Below are 16,356 nucleotides of genomic sequence, written 5' to 3'. Positions count from 1 at the left end.
CTTTTGAGCTTGCCATCCCATTCACTAAGACCAAACACATGAATTTTTTGCAACTGCTCACATGTGGACATTCTGCAGACCACAACTTGTTTTACTTGGAGTCTCAGCCTCCATGGGGCCATTACTCCTCTGATTTGACCTGAAGGAAAAATAAGAAAGATACCTTAGTTTGGTATTGCTCATGCCCTCTACACGGTAAAAGAAAACAAAGGAAAGAAAGGGAAAGAAAAACTCTGAATGCTCATGGTGAGCCCCTTTTTTTTGTCGAAATGAATTGGCCGAAATTAAGCTCGGAGCTGAGCCCGTCCAAAATTCTTTTAAGATATTATTTCCATGATCAATATATATTCTGAAGGAATATCTAAATCTAAATCTAAATCATATGAATTGCATAAGACCTACGATGGTTGGTGGCAGTACGACAATTAGACCGGAAGCTTTCTTGCTGACCATCACTTTCATAGCTTGTTCTCTTGCCGCCGGTCTCTTGCTACCACTAACCTGTACTGTTTGTATTGTCAGCTACAACTACAAAGCGACAAGCAAGAAAAGCACTGACCAGTCAATTGCAGTGTCTCAAGGATCACACTGCTTTTCAGTTCCAACATATGCAGAGTAGATTTCCCTGCAGCGTTTGACACTTCAGTTAATCTCAAAGATTTTACAGCCACATGATCTTAGGATATTTTTAATTTTTTGTTGAGGTCGTATGATCTTCGGAGTTTGACCCGATTGACCAGTTCAGCCGGTCATTTGCATCTGCTATGACCCACTTGGCACCGAAAAGGTCAGCTTGCACAAGCTATGACCCAAGAATTTCTTCAGCAATTCCAAGGTTGACTTTCACAGTTTTCTTTCCATTTGTATGCTCCATCACTAGTGAGTAGTAGTCGGTGCCCAGAAGGTGCTGCAGCATGCAAATCACAAGTTAGTCATGGACTCATGGATGAGTGAGAATTCTTTATGACATCAGTGCTGCAGCGATCTCGACATGATCGCTGGACGACGATTGTCTTTCATGAATAATACTAGAATTGGCTGACTTCACATGATCGCTGGACGACGATTGCCTTTCATGAATAATACTAGAATTCAGTTGCTACGCAAAGACTGAAAGTTCTCCATTGTGGTTGCGGAATAGGAATTTCATGAGAACTTTCTGAGAAGCAATACAGATCTTGTAAAGTTCCTCCACATGTTAGAGATTCACCAATCCAAATGATTTTTCATTCCAAATTAGCAAATTCCAATTCGCTGCAAGATGGAGTATATGGAACTTAAGGGCTTAAGAGTAATATGGAGATAAAACAGGTGAACACAAGACCACCCAAGTTTATCCTTTCCTACCACTTTCCTTTTCTTTTATTTCTATGATGACCTAGCTTGACACTCAAATAATAGCTTATTAGCTTTGTAGCCAATAAGAACGAAATAAAAATCATGCCAAGTCTCACTGGAGCCGCTGCGTGCAGGACTACTACTCCCAAACATTGACCAGGTCAACTCAACCAAATCCATGTCTCATTTTAAACATAAATTCTTCTCCGAAATTATTACTCGCTGAATTCTTAAATAAAAATATCTCTTTTTATAGAGCAATAAAAAAATATCTTGAAGTCATATTCACACCAATATTTTCCTATGCCCCCGCCCCCCCCCCCCCCCAAAAAAAAAACATTTTCCTATGGCCCACCAGGACGCAAACAAGTACACAAGACAGTGAAGTCTACGAAAAGGAAACGAAATCAAGGAGCAATATGAGGCTTTGGAACACAAAATCAAATGATTAATTAAAGGTGACGCCATAAAGCCCATGATGGACGACGACGCGGTTCTTTGTACTCTCACCATACTTTGCTTTGATATATGTGTTTGTTGGTGCCCTAATTTGCTCGCTCAGCGGCTGACGAGGACACTCATCTCATCTCACTTTTTCACATAAAAAAGCAGCAAGTAAAAGATATTCCCAAACTCTATAAATTTCAACCACAGCCCTTTAAAATATGAAATATAAATAAAGAGGGTTCACGATGCATCGCAGGAGATAAAAATTAATAACCACGTTCCAGCCAGATTTTCTATAAAATTCCTGCAAGTCGTCATGCCCAATAGATAGTAAGAACATGTTCGACAAAGCTCCAAATACGAGAATTATTAGAGCTGATTATTTCTAATTTTAGAAATTTATAGAGCTGAAGTCGTAGATACACCCAGAGTGTTTACATAAATCATTTTATTTTTATTTTAATCTAAAAATAAAAATTTAAAAATAGAAGTTGGAGCCATGCCAGCCTAAGTGTGCATGTGTAAACCTAGTACCATGCTCAGTCTACTATATCTATATATAACTTCGTATTTATTGTTTAATTTATTGGAGTTGCTCTAGATGAATTCACTTGAGTTTTGTATTTTACTTAATCAAGATTAGTACCGGATCTAAGTATAATAAGACAAGATTAAGATATATTGTAACTATAATAACCATGTTTGTAGACTAACTCTTTTGTTAAAGGGAAAAAAATGGCGGAAGTTTTCAACTACCAGCACCCGCCATCCGGGCAGGCCGCCACTGATCGGAATTTAACCGAAACCCCCCTCGCATTTCCTCTTCATCACTTCCCCATTCTTATTCCCGTTTCTTTCCAATAACCTTCCAGAACTCCAAGCCTCCAGCCCTCGATATTCCGATACCAAAACCTCCCGGATTGCCGGCTGCAGGCGTCCTCGTCGTCGTCTGAATCCAAGGTTAGTTTCAGAGGAGAAAAAGGAAATCTTTTTGTTTGGTTTTGCTGCTTGTTTCGTGCGTTCTTGATGCCATGGCCGCTGCTTTGCGTGCGCGGTTAATCTGTTCATGGAAAGGCGTCAATAGATTTCTGAACGTTCGATCGATCAACGGGAGCTGCCGCAAACCCGCGAGAGTGAGCTCAGGAGTCAGGAGGTGATTTATCTTCGGTGTTTTGGTTGCGTTTTGGTCCGCTGCTAGTTTTCGGGAAGAAAGGCCAAGATGCCTTTTTTTTTTTTCCATCATTTTTGTTTGGATCAATAAGCGTACGTTTAATTATGTCGCCTTTGGGCTTTGGTGGCTGAAATTTACTACTTGTTCATTTCTGTTTGTGTCCATCCGAGCTATTCCCTCTCGTTTTATGATTGTTCTGGAGTTCTGAGTCTGACTTGGACAGTAGCCAATCAATTTCCTCACGTATTACGGATCCGATTGGAGACGTGGACCTAAAAGGTGAAATTGTTTTTGGCGTGTGGTTCGGATGATGATACGCAGTCAAGACACTGGTTCTAGTTTTCTATGGTTCAAGTTACATGTGGAGTCATGTAATTGCTCCTGCAGTGTGTTCTCCCACTTGCATCTTGGTGCCTTTTTCTCTCCCTTGAATTCGTTTTTTGAAGATGGATTTTCTGGCAGTTCATGATCATCTGATCAATTGAAGAAGTGAACACTGATTATGTTAGTCAGAAAATTAAAAAAAAGTTGTCCTTTTGGTTACAGTGGGCAATTTCCCCTTAGGAGTTGAAAGAATTTCGTAGCTTAGCATCGTTTCAATGGACTTAATTCATAGAGGGCTTGTAATAAGGAGACTTTCATTCACTTGAGTGGGCCTAGTTCCTCGTTCCTGGTCTCGTTAACTGAATCAGCCCAGTGGTGACATAGTACATGTAGTTGTTCTTTAACTCCATATTTCCTGACTTTTAAATTTTTTTGGTAGGTTACTCACATTTCCACTTTGCTCCTTTTCCACAGTCTTCAAGTGTTAGTAATTTGTAGTAATTTGTTAGTAATCTGTTTTCTGTTTCTTGTCCGTGTTCATTTCCTTTTTGTGTTGGCAATAAAATACTGAAGAAAAGCGTAGTGAAACTTTTTGCTTAACACGCGATTGTTTCCTACGTTGTTCATTATCCTTTTCATTAGAATCTTCCTCTAACTCCTTTATCTTGCCTTTGGATGTTTGGCCATGGTTTAAGTATGCCGTAGAAAAAAAGGACTGCAAATCACAATCTTTTTCTTCATCTCAGCGGTGTATAGCTTCCATTCCTCTATAATCATCTAATTATTGATTAGCAATGGAGACGCTAATCTAACTATTGATTAGGAATGGATACACTAACTAACACGGATATGGATAGATATTTTATAATGAACGTCTTAATAAATACCTCCATTGCAGTTGGCGGATTTCTGTCTGTCAGTATGTTTGGTTCATTAGTCTAGAAAAAGTTAGAAAAGGCCCTGTTAAGATGGCTTTTATTTGCATGTTCATCGTTTACGGTGCAAGTAAATTTTCTATGATACTTTATGCGTTTTCTCAGGATTAGTATCTTCCTTTAGCTTGCTGATTTTGTGGATACTTGGTTGGGGACTATCTTTTCCTGTATTAAATTTGTTCGGCGCATAAACTTTTCCAACATGGTCTTGAGGCAATTGTTTATTCAGAGTTGGAAAGGTATTAGGTATGCCGTTTGTGAGATTGTTAATCAGTGGCCTGTTTGTTCAAGACAGGCGGGAAGGTAAAGCAAAGCTGAAGCCTTGCTCCTTGTTTAACAAGGGTGGTGCTCATAAGGAACCACCGCTCTTCTTTGCTGGCGGGCTAACACCAAATGGCCCAGCTGTTGCAGCATCAGGAGTCCGCGCTTTATGGCAAGGAATTACAAGGGTGCCGATGGGGCATTCTTCAGTTCTTTGGATTTCGCCGTCGCCTGTGGTCCACAAAGATGCTATCTGACAAGAAACATGGTCAGGGGAAAAGCGGTGGTGGTAAGTCATTGAGTCCTTCATTCTTTGTACTTGTCAAATTGTCTTGAATATTAGCACAAGGTAGTGGAGTGTAATTGTAAAACTCATGTTTGCCATTCATGTATTCGGCATTGTTTTTGTTTTGACCGTCACAGCAACTTGCGCAACTAATGATGCAATAAAAATATAACTAGTGCATTTACTGTTTGACTTATTTTAATCTACTGATATCAATTTGTTCACCTTATTTGGAACCTAACCAAAAGCTGTACTTTGCATTCATCTGTACAAAAAATAATAGAAATTATGCTCATGAATTTATATTGAGTTATTTATCTTATGATTCAGGAAATAGACGTCGAAGCTCCTATGCTCCATTGAAAAACGAAGACAGTGGCATCGTGGACGTTGAAAAAAACACTGAAGTATATTCAATAACCCATCTGCAAACTGACCTTTTTCTTAAATTGTATTTTTAATTTTGTTCTATTCATCTCCTGGTCTGTCTTCAGTAAACCATCTCCACTCCCTATTTTCTGCTTTATGGTTAAGCACTTGAATTAAATGCATTGCCACTTTTCCATTTTTTTCCTTTTTAGTTCGAATTGGTACTAATTTGTCTGAAACTTTATCCGCCTTAAGCAAATTAGCTACTATGTGTAAGCATGTTGTGTGGGTACTAGTATACAAATATATATATATGATACTTCTTTAGATATAATGTTTAATACACGCAGTTTATCTAAGTACCTTCCTTCTCCAAAACTACCTACACATACAACTAATTTTCATTTGGAGATGACTTACCTTATTCCTTTCATTTCTCCTATTTCAGGTTACAAGAAAACAGAAGGCCTCAAAAAAGAGTTCTGGTAAAGCTAGTTTGAGGTCCTTGATTCTAAGGAAATTATATGGAAGCGAAGGTCAGAAAGAAAAGATGCTTCCTGTTGCACCAAAGCTACTGCGCACCATTTCAATACACTACCTGGAAAGCAATGAATATGTTCTTGATGGTGAAGCCACTTCCAGTGGTGATAGTTCTTCACACAGTACTACATTGTCAATGCAAAATGCTACAAATACAAACTTCCACCATGGTACATCTAGCACCCCAGATGGTTGTGATAGTGATACAAGTTCTTCATTTCTCATAAAGAGAGGCCAAAGCCGTGTGAATCGAAAGAGCCACCGTAGCATTTCAATGGATGGGGTTCTTCATAAGGTCCCTTATGGAAAGGTGTCTGGAGATGTAATCAGCGAAGAGCTTCCCCGATCAGCCTCTGCCACATATGATAGGGATGGACTGAAACCTTACATTGGTCCTGCTGCAAAGAGACATGTAAATCAAGCTTTTCGGCGTTCACGTTCCCTCACTGAATCATTGGAAAGTTACTCTCGCTTACTTGATTCCATTGCAAGTAGTGAATCCAAAAGAATGCTGACAATCTCGAAGTCTACTAGGGATCATTCTTTGGTTGACCCTGGTGTGAAGAGTTCATTTCAAAGAACTTCTAATGCTGAGTTCGATGAAAATCTAGTAACTCCAGAAGATGCCTTGGCATCACATGTTTCAGAGAAAAATGATGTTGATGGGGATGTAAAAGTTGCTGTGGATGAGAGCTCTAGTGATGAAATTGCTGGTGGCTCTGGAAATCTTTCTTTATTTGAAGAGTACATCAGTGACAAAAAATGCGATGCTGCAGTATCGACTGAAGCTGACTCATGTGCTGCTCCTTCACCTTCAGAAGTTGTTGATATCTCAGAAGAACAAGCAGCAACATGTGATCATAGCAACCAGGTTTTCTCATTAACTGAAGTCGATTTGGGTGATGCACGTTCAACATCAGAAGAAGTTGACATTCCAGAAGAACACGCAGATATTCGTGACAATGGTCGGATCCGGTCATCAACAGAAGTAGGTTCATGTAATGCTCTTCCTTCAAAAGACGACAAAGTTGCAGAAGAACATACAACAATTTCTCATGACAATCAAATGCACTCATTCCATATTTCAAAACCAATAGAAGGTACCTTTTGTGTTCCTGATTCCAGCCACGAATTTGAAGCAGACATAAGTATAAGCTGTAAACAAGAAACTGAAAGTCCAAATTCTGTTCTTGACGTGGCCTTCTTAGATGATCCTGATAGTCCGGTGAAACGTACACCACTGGATGGTGAGATTTTCATTTAGTGTTCAGAAACCCTATGCATATAATTAATGACTCGGTTATTAACTTATTACCAAAACCATGAATGAAACACATCAAGTTCTCGAATTTACTTTTGCATTTGTCTATCTCTTGTTCCAAGCACTTACTTTCAATTTCCAGTTACATTTTCTTGTTTTTTGACTCTTGCAGATACATCGCTGAAGCCAAGAATTCTCCATTTAAATGATGCTGAAGTTTCAATTGGCATTGATGTTGTACAAGAAAGTGATTTTGATGACTTAAATGGTCTGAAAATAGATACAACACACAAAGTCGAGTTGAACTATGTGAAGGACTTATTCAAGAAGTCTAGCTTCAGCAATGAAATAATGTTTGATGAATGGTATTCTCAAAACATTACAGCTCTCCAAGAAGAGGAGTGCCAACACTACGAGGCTGCTGCAGCAGCATTTGACTTCACTGATATGTCTGCTGATCAGCTACTTCTGTTTGACTTAACAAACGAAGCACTGCTTGACATCTACAAGAAATATTCTGTTTGTAAGTCTAAACTCTCTTGGTTCTCATCTTTTGATAAACCAAAACCTGTGGGGCACCTTGTCCTCAAGGAATTATGGTCTAAAGTGAGCTGCCGATTGGAAGAACAATCACGGCCCAGCATAGAAGTCGACATGATTTTGTCGAGTGACCTAGCCAAGAGTGATCGCTGGATGAATTTTCATAGAGACGCTGATCGTCTAGGGAACAAGTTGGCAGACTTTGTATTTGACAAGCTTCTGACTGAGCTCATTCTTCAGCTTGCAGAGTTTTGAATTAGATAGTTGTTTTGTCCCCTTTTTTAAGTTTGGGAGTTTTATATTGTGCAGATGCATGGGATCATTCTAATGTACATATTACAAATTCTTTTTGTTTTCACTTGAGGAAAACACAATCTGGGGATCGTTGTTAGGTCTTATGAATTCAATTCATGTTCTTGAAAGTTTTGCCTGTTGAGTACTAGTATAAATGAATGAAGGAGAAATTGTTTTGCACTACTATTTGGATGTATAATAATCTACAGAAAACAGAGTTTGAAACAGAAATTTGTTAGGCAGGCAAAGGTGAAAAGTGGCAGTTCATGTATCTATTCTAAACAGTGTTATCTGGACACAGACACGGGTGTCGGAATCCGACTCAGACTCGGGTGTCCGATTCGGCAAAGAAAATTTGGACACGCAAAATACAACTCGGAATCCGATACGGGTTCGAGGTGTCCGATTCGGCAAATAAATTTGGACACAGGTGTCCGGGTAACACAGATTCTAAAAGCTTCAGATCTTTATTTTGCTCAGATTGCTAGTGACTTGTGGACAATGACCAAGAAAAGTTCGAACTATTTTAGGGTGGTGTGACTGCATATTACTGAGTTACTCATTCTAACAGCCAGAATCAGATATGACAGCGATCGCTACCGTTCGGTAACTGAAATCTGATACCATTGAACGAACTGAACGTGATCTGAAATAAAGTTGAGTCATTTGGGCTTTACTAGGCTGATTTATCGGGTTGGGCTGGGCTTGGTATCCACTGCTAGCAGGTACACGATGCTACCTGCTAAGCCTGATCCATCCCTAAGCATCAGGATGTGATTGAGCCTGCTCAGGTGTTCCTGAATTCGGCCCAGCTAATAAGCTTTGCTTGAAAAATAAAAGTATCCAAAATTCTATCGAAAATAAATGTATGATCCGATGCTCATTTTTGTTTCCATCAAAGATGCATTATGGAGTACACATGTCTTGTTTTGGTGCAGAAGGTTGTGTTTGGACATGAAAGACCAATTGTAGTTATCTGAACTGAAGGGAGAGCATCTGGCGAATTACTGTACTTTGCTAGTCTGAAATTAATTACTCCGATGAGGTCTTTGCACTTAACTTGCGCTAGAAATTTCATCAGTTATCTAGTGCATGTCATTTTCATAATTACTCGTAACTGCACACGTATTTTACACACGTAAAATCAATCTAGATATAGTAATTTAAAAATGTTTTGGAAATAGGTTGACAGAAGAAAAGAGAGCACAGTATAATCAATAAGTGATAAAAACAACGTACGAGGAGTATGTTGATTGTTAACCTACTAATTCATTGTGACTTCATATATTATTGTGACTTCATATATTATAGGAGAGCGGAGGAGATACAAAACTAATTTTGATTATAGACTGTTTGACTGTGCAAGATAAATAATAGAGATCGTTTAAATCTATTACAAATTGTATATTTTATTGTATATTTTATAAGAATATAAATATAGATGATAATCTCTCTCTAGAAATGAGAACAGATATATCTGCAAGCAGGAGGGTTCCAGAGAGTTCACTCACGCTGGAGAAGAAGATAAGGCAACGACATTATTGTCCACGACAAAAAGCAAAGAAGACTTTTTGCCACCGACTTGAGATGTTTGAACATGCCGGAAAAAATTGTTGTTGTTATTTGGGACGGTAGATGGTAGCGTACGAAACGTAGCATCAATCATATCCTCATGTTGCCACTCTGACGTCAATGTCATTTGAAAGAGGAGCACTGAATCAAAACGGATAACCCATCCCTAGGCATGCCTACCCGGCATGCACGGTTGCTGGTACGAATGCTACAGTTGAGTGAAAAGATGGTGCTAACGGCAATGACCAGAAAAAAAATTTGTTGACTATCTTTAACCGCATCCTCTTTATTTTATTTTGTTTTAATTTTTTTCACATTCTAATTCTCCTTATTTTCTCTCATCTCTAACAGATTCACTTCGAAGAGATTTGTGAAGGAAAAGGATAGAAAATCCTATCTTAAAGTAAATAACTATAGAATCCCTTCGTGCCGGAAACCGTAAAAGAAAATCGTTACCGTGCTGAAGAGAACGAAATTCCTTTCGTGAAGATATTCTAGGTATGGACGGGAAACGCATGAAGAAGATTTTAAGAGAATGACATTACATAAGACACAAAATTCTAATTAGGGATTTTTAATGCATGATTGCAAAAGCATAGAATACGAAAATACAGAAATATGATAGAAATATATATAAAAAAAATAGAAGACACATGATTTTTGTTGAAGTGGCTATTTGGATGAGACAGAAAAAAACAAAGAAATTTTTAGGAGACGTACATGAAAGTGAACAATAATCACATTTGTTAATCATCACAACCGAACTAATTTAAGTTACACGCTTCCTGAATTCCAAGTGCGATGCATGTGAACGTCATGTTCTTCTCCAATGGGATTCTCTGTCCCTGGGCTTAGAGGTAAGTTGCAGGGTGGCCGGTGGCGGCGGCAAGCGCGGGGCACGAGCGATAGATGACCCTGGATGGACGGTGCCAGGGCGCAAGTGAGCAGAGATGTCCTGTCATAGTGGGTTAGCGCAGTGGGAGGACGTGGATCCAGTGATGTTTTTTTTCTTTCTAAATACATAGGAAAGATACATATCATTGTATTAAAATATAAAAAATAGATAGAACTCTTACACAACGGCCAAAGAAGCTGACCAAATTAAGCAGGAAAAGAACACGTTAGCTAGCAATAACAAAGGTACTCAATTGTCGGACGAAAGCGACAACATATAAAGCAATGGTGCCAAAAACACGAAGCCAATCTAGGAGGATGCAGAGCTGAATTACGCCTGTTTGACACCAGCGGTCGGCATCATCCCAGATCCGACTAATGGATCCAGTGATGTTTACCACCAGAGACGACCATAGGTGGGTGCAATGAGGATGAGCACGGGAGAAAAGAAGCACACAGAGAGCATAGAGAAGAAGCAATAGGGAGGTTGAATACAATGCAATCTCTGGGTTGGTAGGCCGTACGATCTAGATTTGATGGTTGTGGGTTGGCGGGCACTGGATTATAGCAACACACTTTAATTTATAACAAGTTTATACATGTATGTACCCAACACTTGGGACAATTCTTCGTTTTTTTTTTCTTGACCCAACTCTCTCACACCGTCACAAAGAGTTTAGGCCTTTGGAAAATCTGGTCGCACGTGACCAGCCCAACTCCCTCACGCGGTCACTCCCTGAAGGTGAGCCAATCCCCAATTCCCAATCCCTATTTTTCAATTTTCATTGTTGTGTTTCTTTGAGAGGTGAATGTATGATTGTCTGAAATTCTAAACAAAACATGTACATTTTTAATGTAGATTGTAGATCAGCAAAGCTTTGACAAAATGAAAAAGAAATCGAATGATCTGAAATATTTGTGGGAGAGAGATGCGAAGAAATAGAAGAGAGATTCTTCATCAACTCCGTAACCGATTACAATTGAGAGTCAAGCTAAGAATCAACCACATGATGTCAATGTGATACAATCCGAGATAGCAAGCATATAATGTATCCTCAAACATCATCAAATATTTTCGATCATAAAAGAACGCAAAGTTAAATTATAATATTCTTTAAATATTTTATAATTTCTCTTTACTAGCGGACACATCTTTAGTGTACACAATTATAGGATTTTAATTCTTGCTATCGTGGACTTTCACATTTTGGATTAGACATTTTTTTCTCGGCCGCTCAGGAGTCAGGAGTACCAAATACTGGGTCCGCCACTGCCTGCTGCTGTTACTCGCTAACCGTAACAGGCAAGTAATTTCACACTACTTTCACACAAAAAAAAAAAGTAATTTCACAGTACATTCACTACTGTAACTCATGGGTATGGTTGTTCATATCCAAAGGGCCACGTCGTGTGCCAGGCTTAGATATTATGAACCTAGATTTTACACGTGTTTCGAATGAATGCTAGTGAATTGGGAGCTTCTCGAATCTTTTTGTTTTGTTTTGTTTTTGCGATATCCAGTTCATGTCATGTCAAGTAAAAAAAGTCTGCCCTGCCTTTCCAATCCGTGTCACTGTCCTCACCCAGAACACTGATATTATCTGCAGCTTTCGATTTCTGTGGGAATTCAAATACTACTAGGCGGATTGGCGCGCTACGCTGCGCCAGCTCGAGATTTATGTAAGATTTCGCAGCTCGAGGTTTATGTAAGATTAAGAACGATTGCAAAATTGTAAAAATTTGGATTGTGATCTAATTTGAGTATGGATTGGTGAGTGATGGTAGTATATTGTACACAAACTTATGTTCTCATGACCTTATTAAACTGAGTAATAGGAATAAGAAATAGATGGAGAGTGAGGTGGTTGGGTTTAAGATCTAAGTTACAACAGGTATCAAGATATATTTGCAAGAAGCGAAGTTTACAACTTGAAAATTCTATATAGAAATATGCACACACTCAAAAATAATAATAATAATAATAACAATAGATGGTTAGGATCACCGTTCTGTATATAAAATCAAAAACTACACAGCTAAAAGTTATCACCATTGAAAACCGTAAGGTGCTGTTGAATCAAAATAAAAAAAAAATGATGGTTCATACGAAACCTTAAATTTACACCTGCGAAATATCTGCTACATTGTGTTATCAAGAAAAAGCAGTACCTAAAAAACTCAGCTCAAACAGTAGCACGTGTATCGAGAAAACAGTTAAGATATATTATGTAGTAAAACATTGAAAACGATATACGTTACGCACATATATGAAATGATTGATAAAAGAAATGAAATGAAATGATTGGCATTGTGGGAAAATTTTGGTTCTAGATAGTGCACGGTTGAGAAGTATACATGGAAGGGAAAAAAAAAACAAAAATGGGAGGACTCTTTGATAGGTTAACATACTACAAATTGATATCAGTAGGCAGTATGATGGCATAAAAAAAATGAGATTGCATATTGTCTGACTATCATGGTGAGGAAATTTGGGGAAAAAAAAAAGATTTAGACCTAATTCAAGGAAACAATAATACCAAAGTTGAATGTTAGGTGAAACAAAATCATATGCGACACCGAGTAACAGGAATAAGAAATAGATGGACAATAAATCGTTAATTTTGTGCTAGCTGTATCAATTTGAGATGTTGGGTATATATGACCACTTTGAACATATTTCAACTATATGAGCAAATAGTAGGCAACAATATATGCAATAGAATCAGCAAGAAAGTAGTTTCACAGGAGGGCAACATCATAGAGAATTTGCGGTTTTTACACAATTGCAAGATATTGTGATTTCAAGAAAATTGTTCCTGCTGCTGTGAATAAAAGCTAATAAACAGTTTAATGATGTTTTTGTAAATACTTTAGATAAAGGGACTCAAAAAGATTAATATGATGGTGTTTGAAGTTTTTAGGAAGAGTGTATAAATTAAAGTAAAACTGTATATAACACTCTAGTGCTGGCTGTACCAAATCGAGATATTAAATATATGTGAGCACATGAGCATATTTCAGCTAGATCAACAAACAGTAAGCAATATATACAGGTAAATTACCAAGAAAATTGTTTCACAGCAGAGCAAGATCCTGAACAATAAGGATTTATACAAAAAATGCAAGATTTTATTTGGAGAAAATTGCTTTTGCTGCAATCTGATCTGAAGGGAAAGTATTGATTGTTTTAATATTTTTTTGGTAAGCACTTAAAATAAAGAGGATAGTGTAATGGAGCCCGAAAACATTGTTCTCATGGTGTTCGTAGTTTTTTTTTGAGGAATGCATATAACATAAAGTTAAGTTTTAAATATAATACAGTGATATTGTAGCTGGACAAAATATAAGTTTGATGTAACATTGGGCAGTATTGTGATTAAAAAGAAAAAGAGGACAATATATATATGATACATATTTGATATTATTCTGAGACGACTGATAGAAGTTACTCTTTTAGGAGTCTTCTTTTAGTAGAAGTTCCACCTCTGGGAGTACCAGGTACATTGTAAAGGGGCCGGGGGAGGGAGAAAAAAAAATTAGGATATTATCAAGTGTATATGAGAGAAATATATGGAGAAATTCTTTACAATTTATACTCACCTTGCTGTAATTTCAGAGTCTGATGAAGGTGAATCTTCAAGATGAAGTGGCCGCTTGCTAGGTACATTTGTCGTTGTTGGAGACTTATAATTGGTGAAAACATAGAAAAGAGTATGATGTTCATTATATTATTAAGAAATAATGTAAATTCTTGTATCATTAAGAGAATGGCTTACTGGTCCTGTTCTTGTTAATCGTTGAGGCGAAGGCAATGGTGTTGTAGGATTATCTTCTTGGTCTGTGGTATCCTGAAGTAAAATGATAATACTTAGGTTTGGGAGCTTTTTTTTTTGTGCTTAGGACACCTAGCTCATGAAGTTCTATAAAGTATTTTGAAGAAATCTTGTGGTAATGTATGATCTATCAATGTTAAAAGTGAAGGTACTTGCATGATCAATAATTAAGCTATTGGTTATTATAATATATATTTGCTGTCATAATAGATTTCTTGAAAAATAGGATGAATTGGACAAATATTAAATAAATGCAGTGTTCTCAGTGTTGTTATGCTATAGATATTCTCTCAGGCTCCTTGTGGAAAAATGATTTAAAGGAGGAAACAGAGCATTTATGTGGTTCAAAGTTAAAGGGCATTTGTATTTGTTAGTGTAACTGTATGGGCTGGGGAAAAAAATGGAAATATTCCTATGAAGTAGCTGGTTTGTTATAAAAAGACGAAAATAAATTTTCTGTGCTTATTTTCTATGTACAGAATAATAAACAATAAAAGAGTAAGAAGGTTATTTACTTTCTTGGCTGTAAGTGCCGCATCAGAAGATGAGGATGCTGATGTTAGTGATGTAGCTTGGATACCACTATCTTTATCACACTGTAGTTCTGTAGAATTTAATATATTCTTGTTAAATGTTGTTATGTCCAAAACCTAAATAAATATAGAGAACTAAATATTAAGTTGTCATGTGTAGCTGAAGGTGTACCTGATATAGATGGTGGAATAATGATAGGGCCACCAATAGCAACAATATTTTTTACTTGGAATGATATAGTATTTCTCTGCATGGATGAGAATGGGACAGTGAGTCTTAATGTATATTTGTGATTATATAAACGTGTTATTTCTGAGGGGATTGAGCCATTGTTTGTTGTCGCTGTTGCTGCTAGTTGAAGTGCAGTGATTCCTGTCAGTTGTTCACCAATATTTCCGAAAAAAATAATTTCTATGGTAGATGCATTATCTTGCATAATAGTATCTGGGTCTGCTGCAATCATAGTGATCCGGTACCTGTTTATTAAGAAAGAGGGTAATATTTTTGTCAGAAAGAAGGATATAATTGTGGCTATTATTTTGTAGAGATTTGATAAATAAAACATACATAGGTTCAGCGCTGTTTCCGAAACATTTGGGACATTTGTATGTATCTCCTTCAGGAAATATTTTTTTCCTGCATGATACACAACCTAAATACCACCATGATTGATTTGGTGAAAGTGTTTTCAACACAACGTCGAGTTGATATATATTACCCTGTTTATTAGATTTTATCAGTGATTAATGATTTGAGTTAGCATAATAAATGTCCAGGAAAAGTAGCTACATACATAAATTTGATGTGGATTTGAGTTTTTTGCTAATTCGTTAACTGATGACATTATAACATCTGAAACAGGTAGATTCGAACCAGACCATACCACTTTATGAGGTAATCCTGCAAATCTGTAGAGGATTTTCTAAGATTAGATAAAAATTTATATTGGTAAGGAAATATAAGCTGTAGGTATTAAAAACATCTAGGGTTAAGAGAAATTTACTTATTCTGTAAAGCTATTGCTTCTGGTATTGTAGGATTGATATGATATTGACATGTGCTACTACCTTGTATCTTTAATTGGCCTATGAGGAAAGAAAGAAAACATATGAGAAAATAGAGAAAAAGTAGGACAATGCTGCATATATATTTTTTATATGGGTAATAGAATTATACTTATGAATAATTAAAACTCAAAAATACATGCATATATTGAAAATTAATGATCTTTCTTGATATCTATGTTTAATATAGATATATATGCATATAGCATGTTTGTAAGTAATTAATAGATTGATATCTATGTTTAATATAGATATATATGCATATAGCATGTTTGTAAGTAATTAATAGATTAACATTTCATGTAGCAACAAATAAAATTTAGAGTATGAGGGCACAGAAAATGAAATAATTTGAGGTTTATATAATTGAGGTCCTTTTCACTGGTTGATAATTTCTTGATGAGTGTTGTCCTAATGTGCAGTGTCTGTAGCTGTTTTGAATTTGTAAGTACCTGTGGTAATTTGCAGATATGTACTTTTGTGAAATTTATGTATTTTAGTTACGAAAAAATTACATATATAGTTCAAACTGTTGCTGCCAAACCAACTCTAGGTTTGTATATGAAGCAGTATTAGCAGGGTTAGCTGATGAAAGAAAAATAGGACTGTATTAACAGAAGCAGATATTGTGAAGCAATCATAAATGGACAATCTATTTATTTAGAAGAATACTGCATTAAAATACTTATTAAG

The 16,356-nt window shown here is 36.9% G+C and overlaps 1 protein-coding gene across 4 annotated transcripts; it reads left to right on the top strand.

Annotated features, from left to right (window-relative positions):
• Nucleotides 1-2,302: 2,302 nt before the first annotated feature.
• Nucleotides 2,303-7,965, top strand: LOC133896476 (uncharacterized). Of its 4 annotated transcripts, none has more exons than XM_062337094.1 (5): nt 2,303-2,745; nt 4,511-4,765; nt 5,093-5,169; nt 5,580-6,918; nt 7,105-7,965. In XM_062337094.1, the coding sequence occupies exons 2-5, from the start codon at nt 4,609-4,611 to the stop codon at nt 7,725-7,727; spliced, it is 2,196 nt and encodes a 731-aa protein (XP_062193078.1). In that variant the 5' UTR covers nt 2,303-2,745; nt 4,511-4,608; the 3' UTR covers nt 7,728-7,965. The 4 variants fall into 4 exon arrangements, with proteins under 4 accessions (XP_062193078.1, XP_062193087.1, XP_062193105.1 ...); XM_062337103.1 differs by having other exon boundaries at nt 4,507-4,765; XM_062337121.1 differs by having other exon boundaries at nt 2,305-2,745; nt 5,580-6,771; nt 7,105-7,964.
• The last annotated feature ends 8,391 nt before the right edge of the window (nt 7,966-16,356 follow it).

Source organism: Phragmites australis, chromosome 2, assembly GCF_958298935.1.
Source record: "Phragmites australis chromosome 2, lpPhrAust1.1, whole genome shotgun sequence".
NCBI classification, from domain to species: Eukaryota; Viridiplantae; Streptophyta; class Magnoliopsida; order Poales; family Poaceae; genus Phragmites; species Phragmites australis.
This window is presented reverse-complemented; position numbering and strand designations above follow the sequence as displayed.

Coding starts and splice junctions, on each gene's coding strand:
- LOC133896476 (XM_062337094.1), top strand. CDS start 4,609: ATGGCCCAGCTGTTGCAGCATCAGGAGTCCGCGCTTTATGGCAAGGAA. Junction 4,766..5,092: donor TCAGGGGAAAAGCGGTGGTG/GTAAGTCATTGA, acceptor CTTATGATTCAG/GAAATAGACGTCGAAGCTCC. Junction 6,919..7,104: donor GAAACGTACACCACTGGATG/GTGAGATTTTCA, acceptor TGACTCTTGCAG/ATACATCGCTGAAGCCAAGA.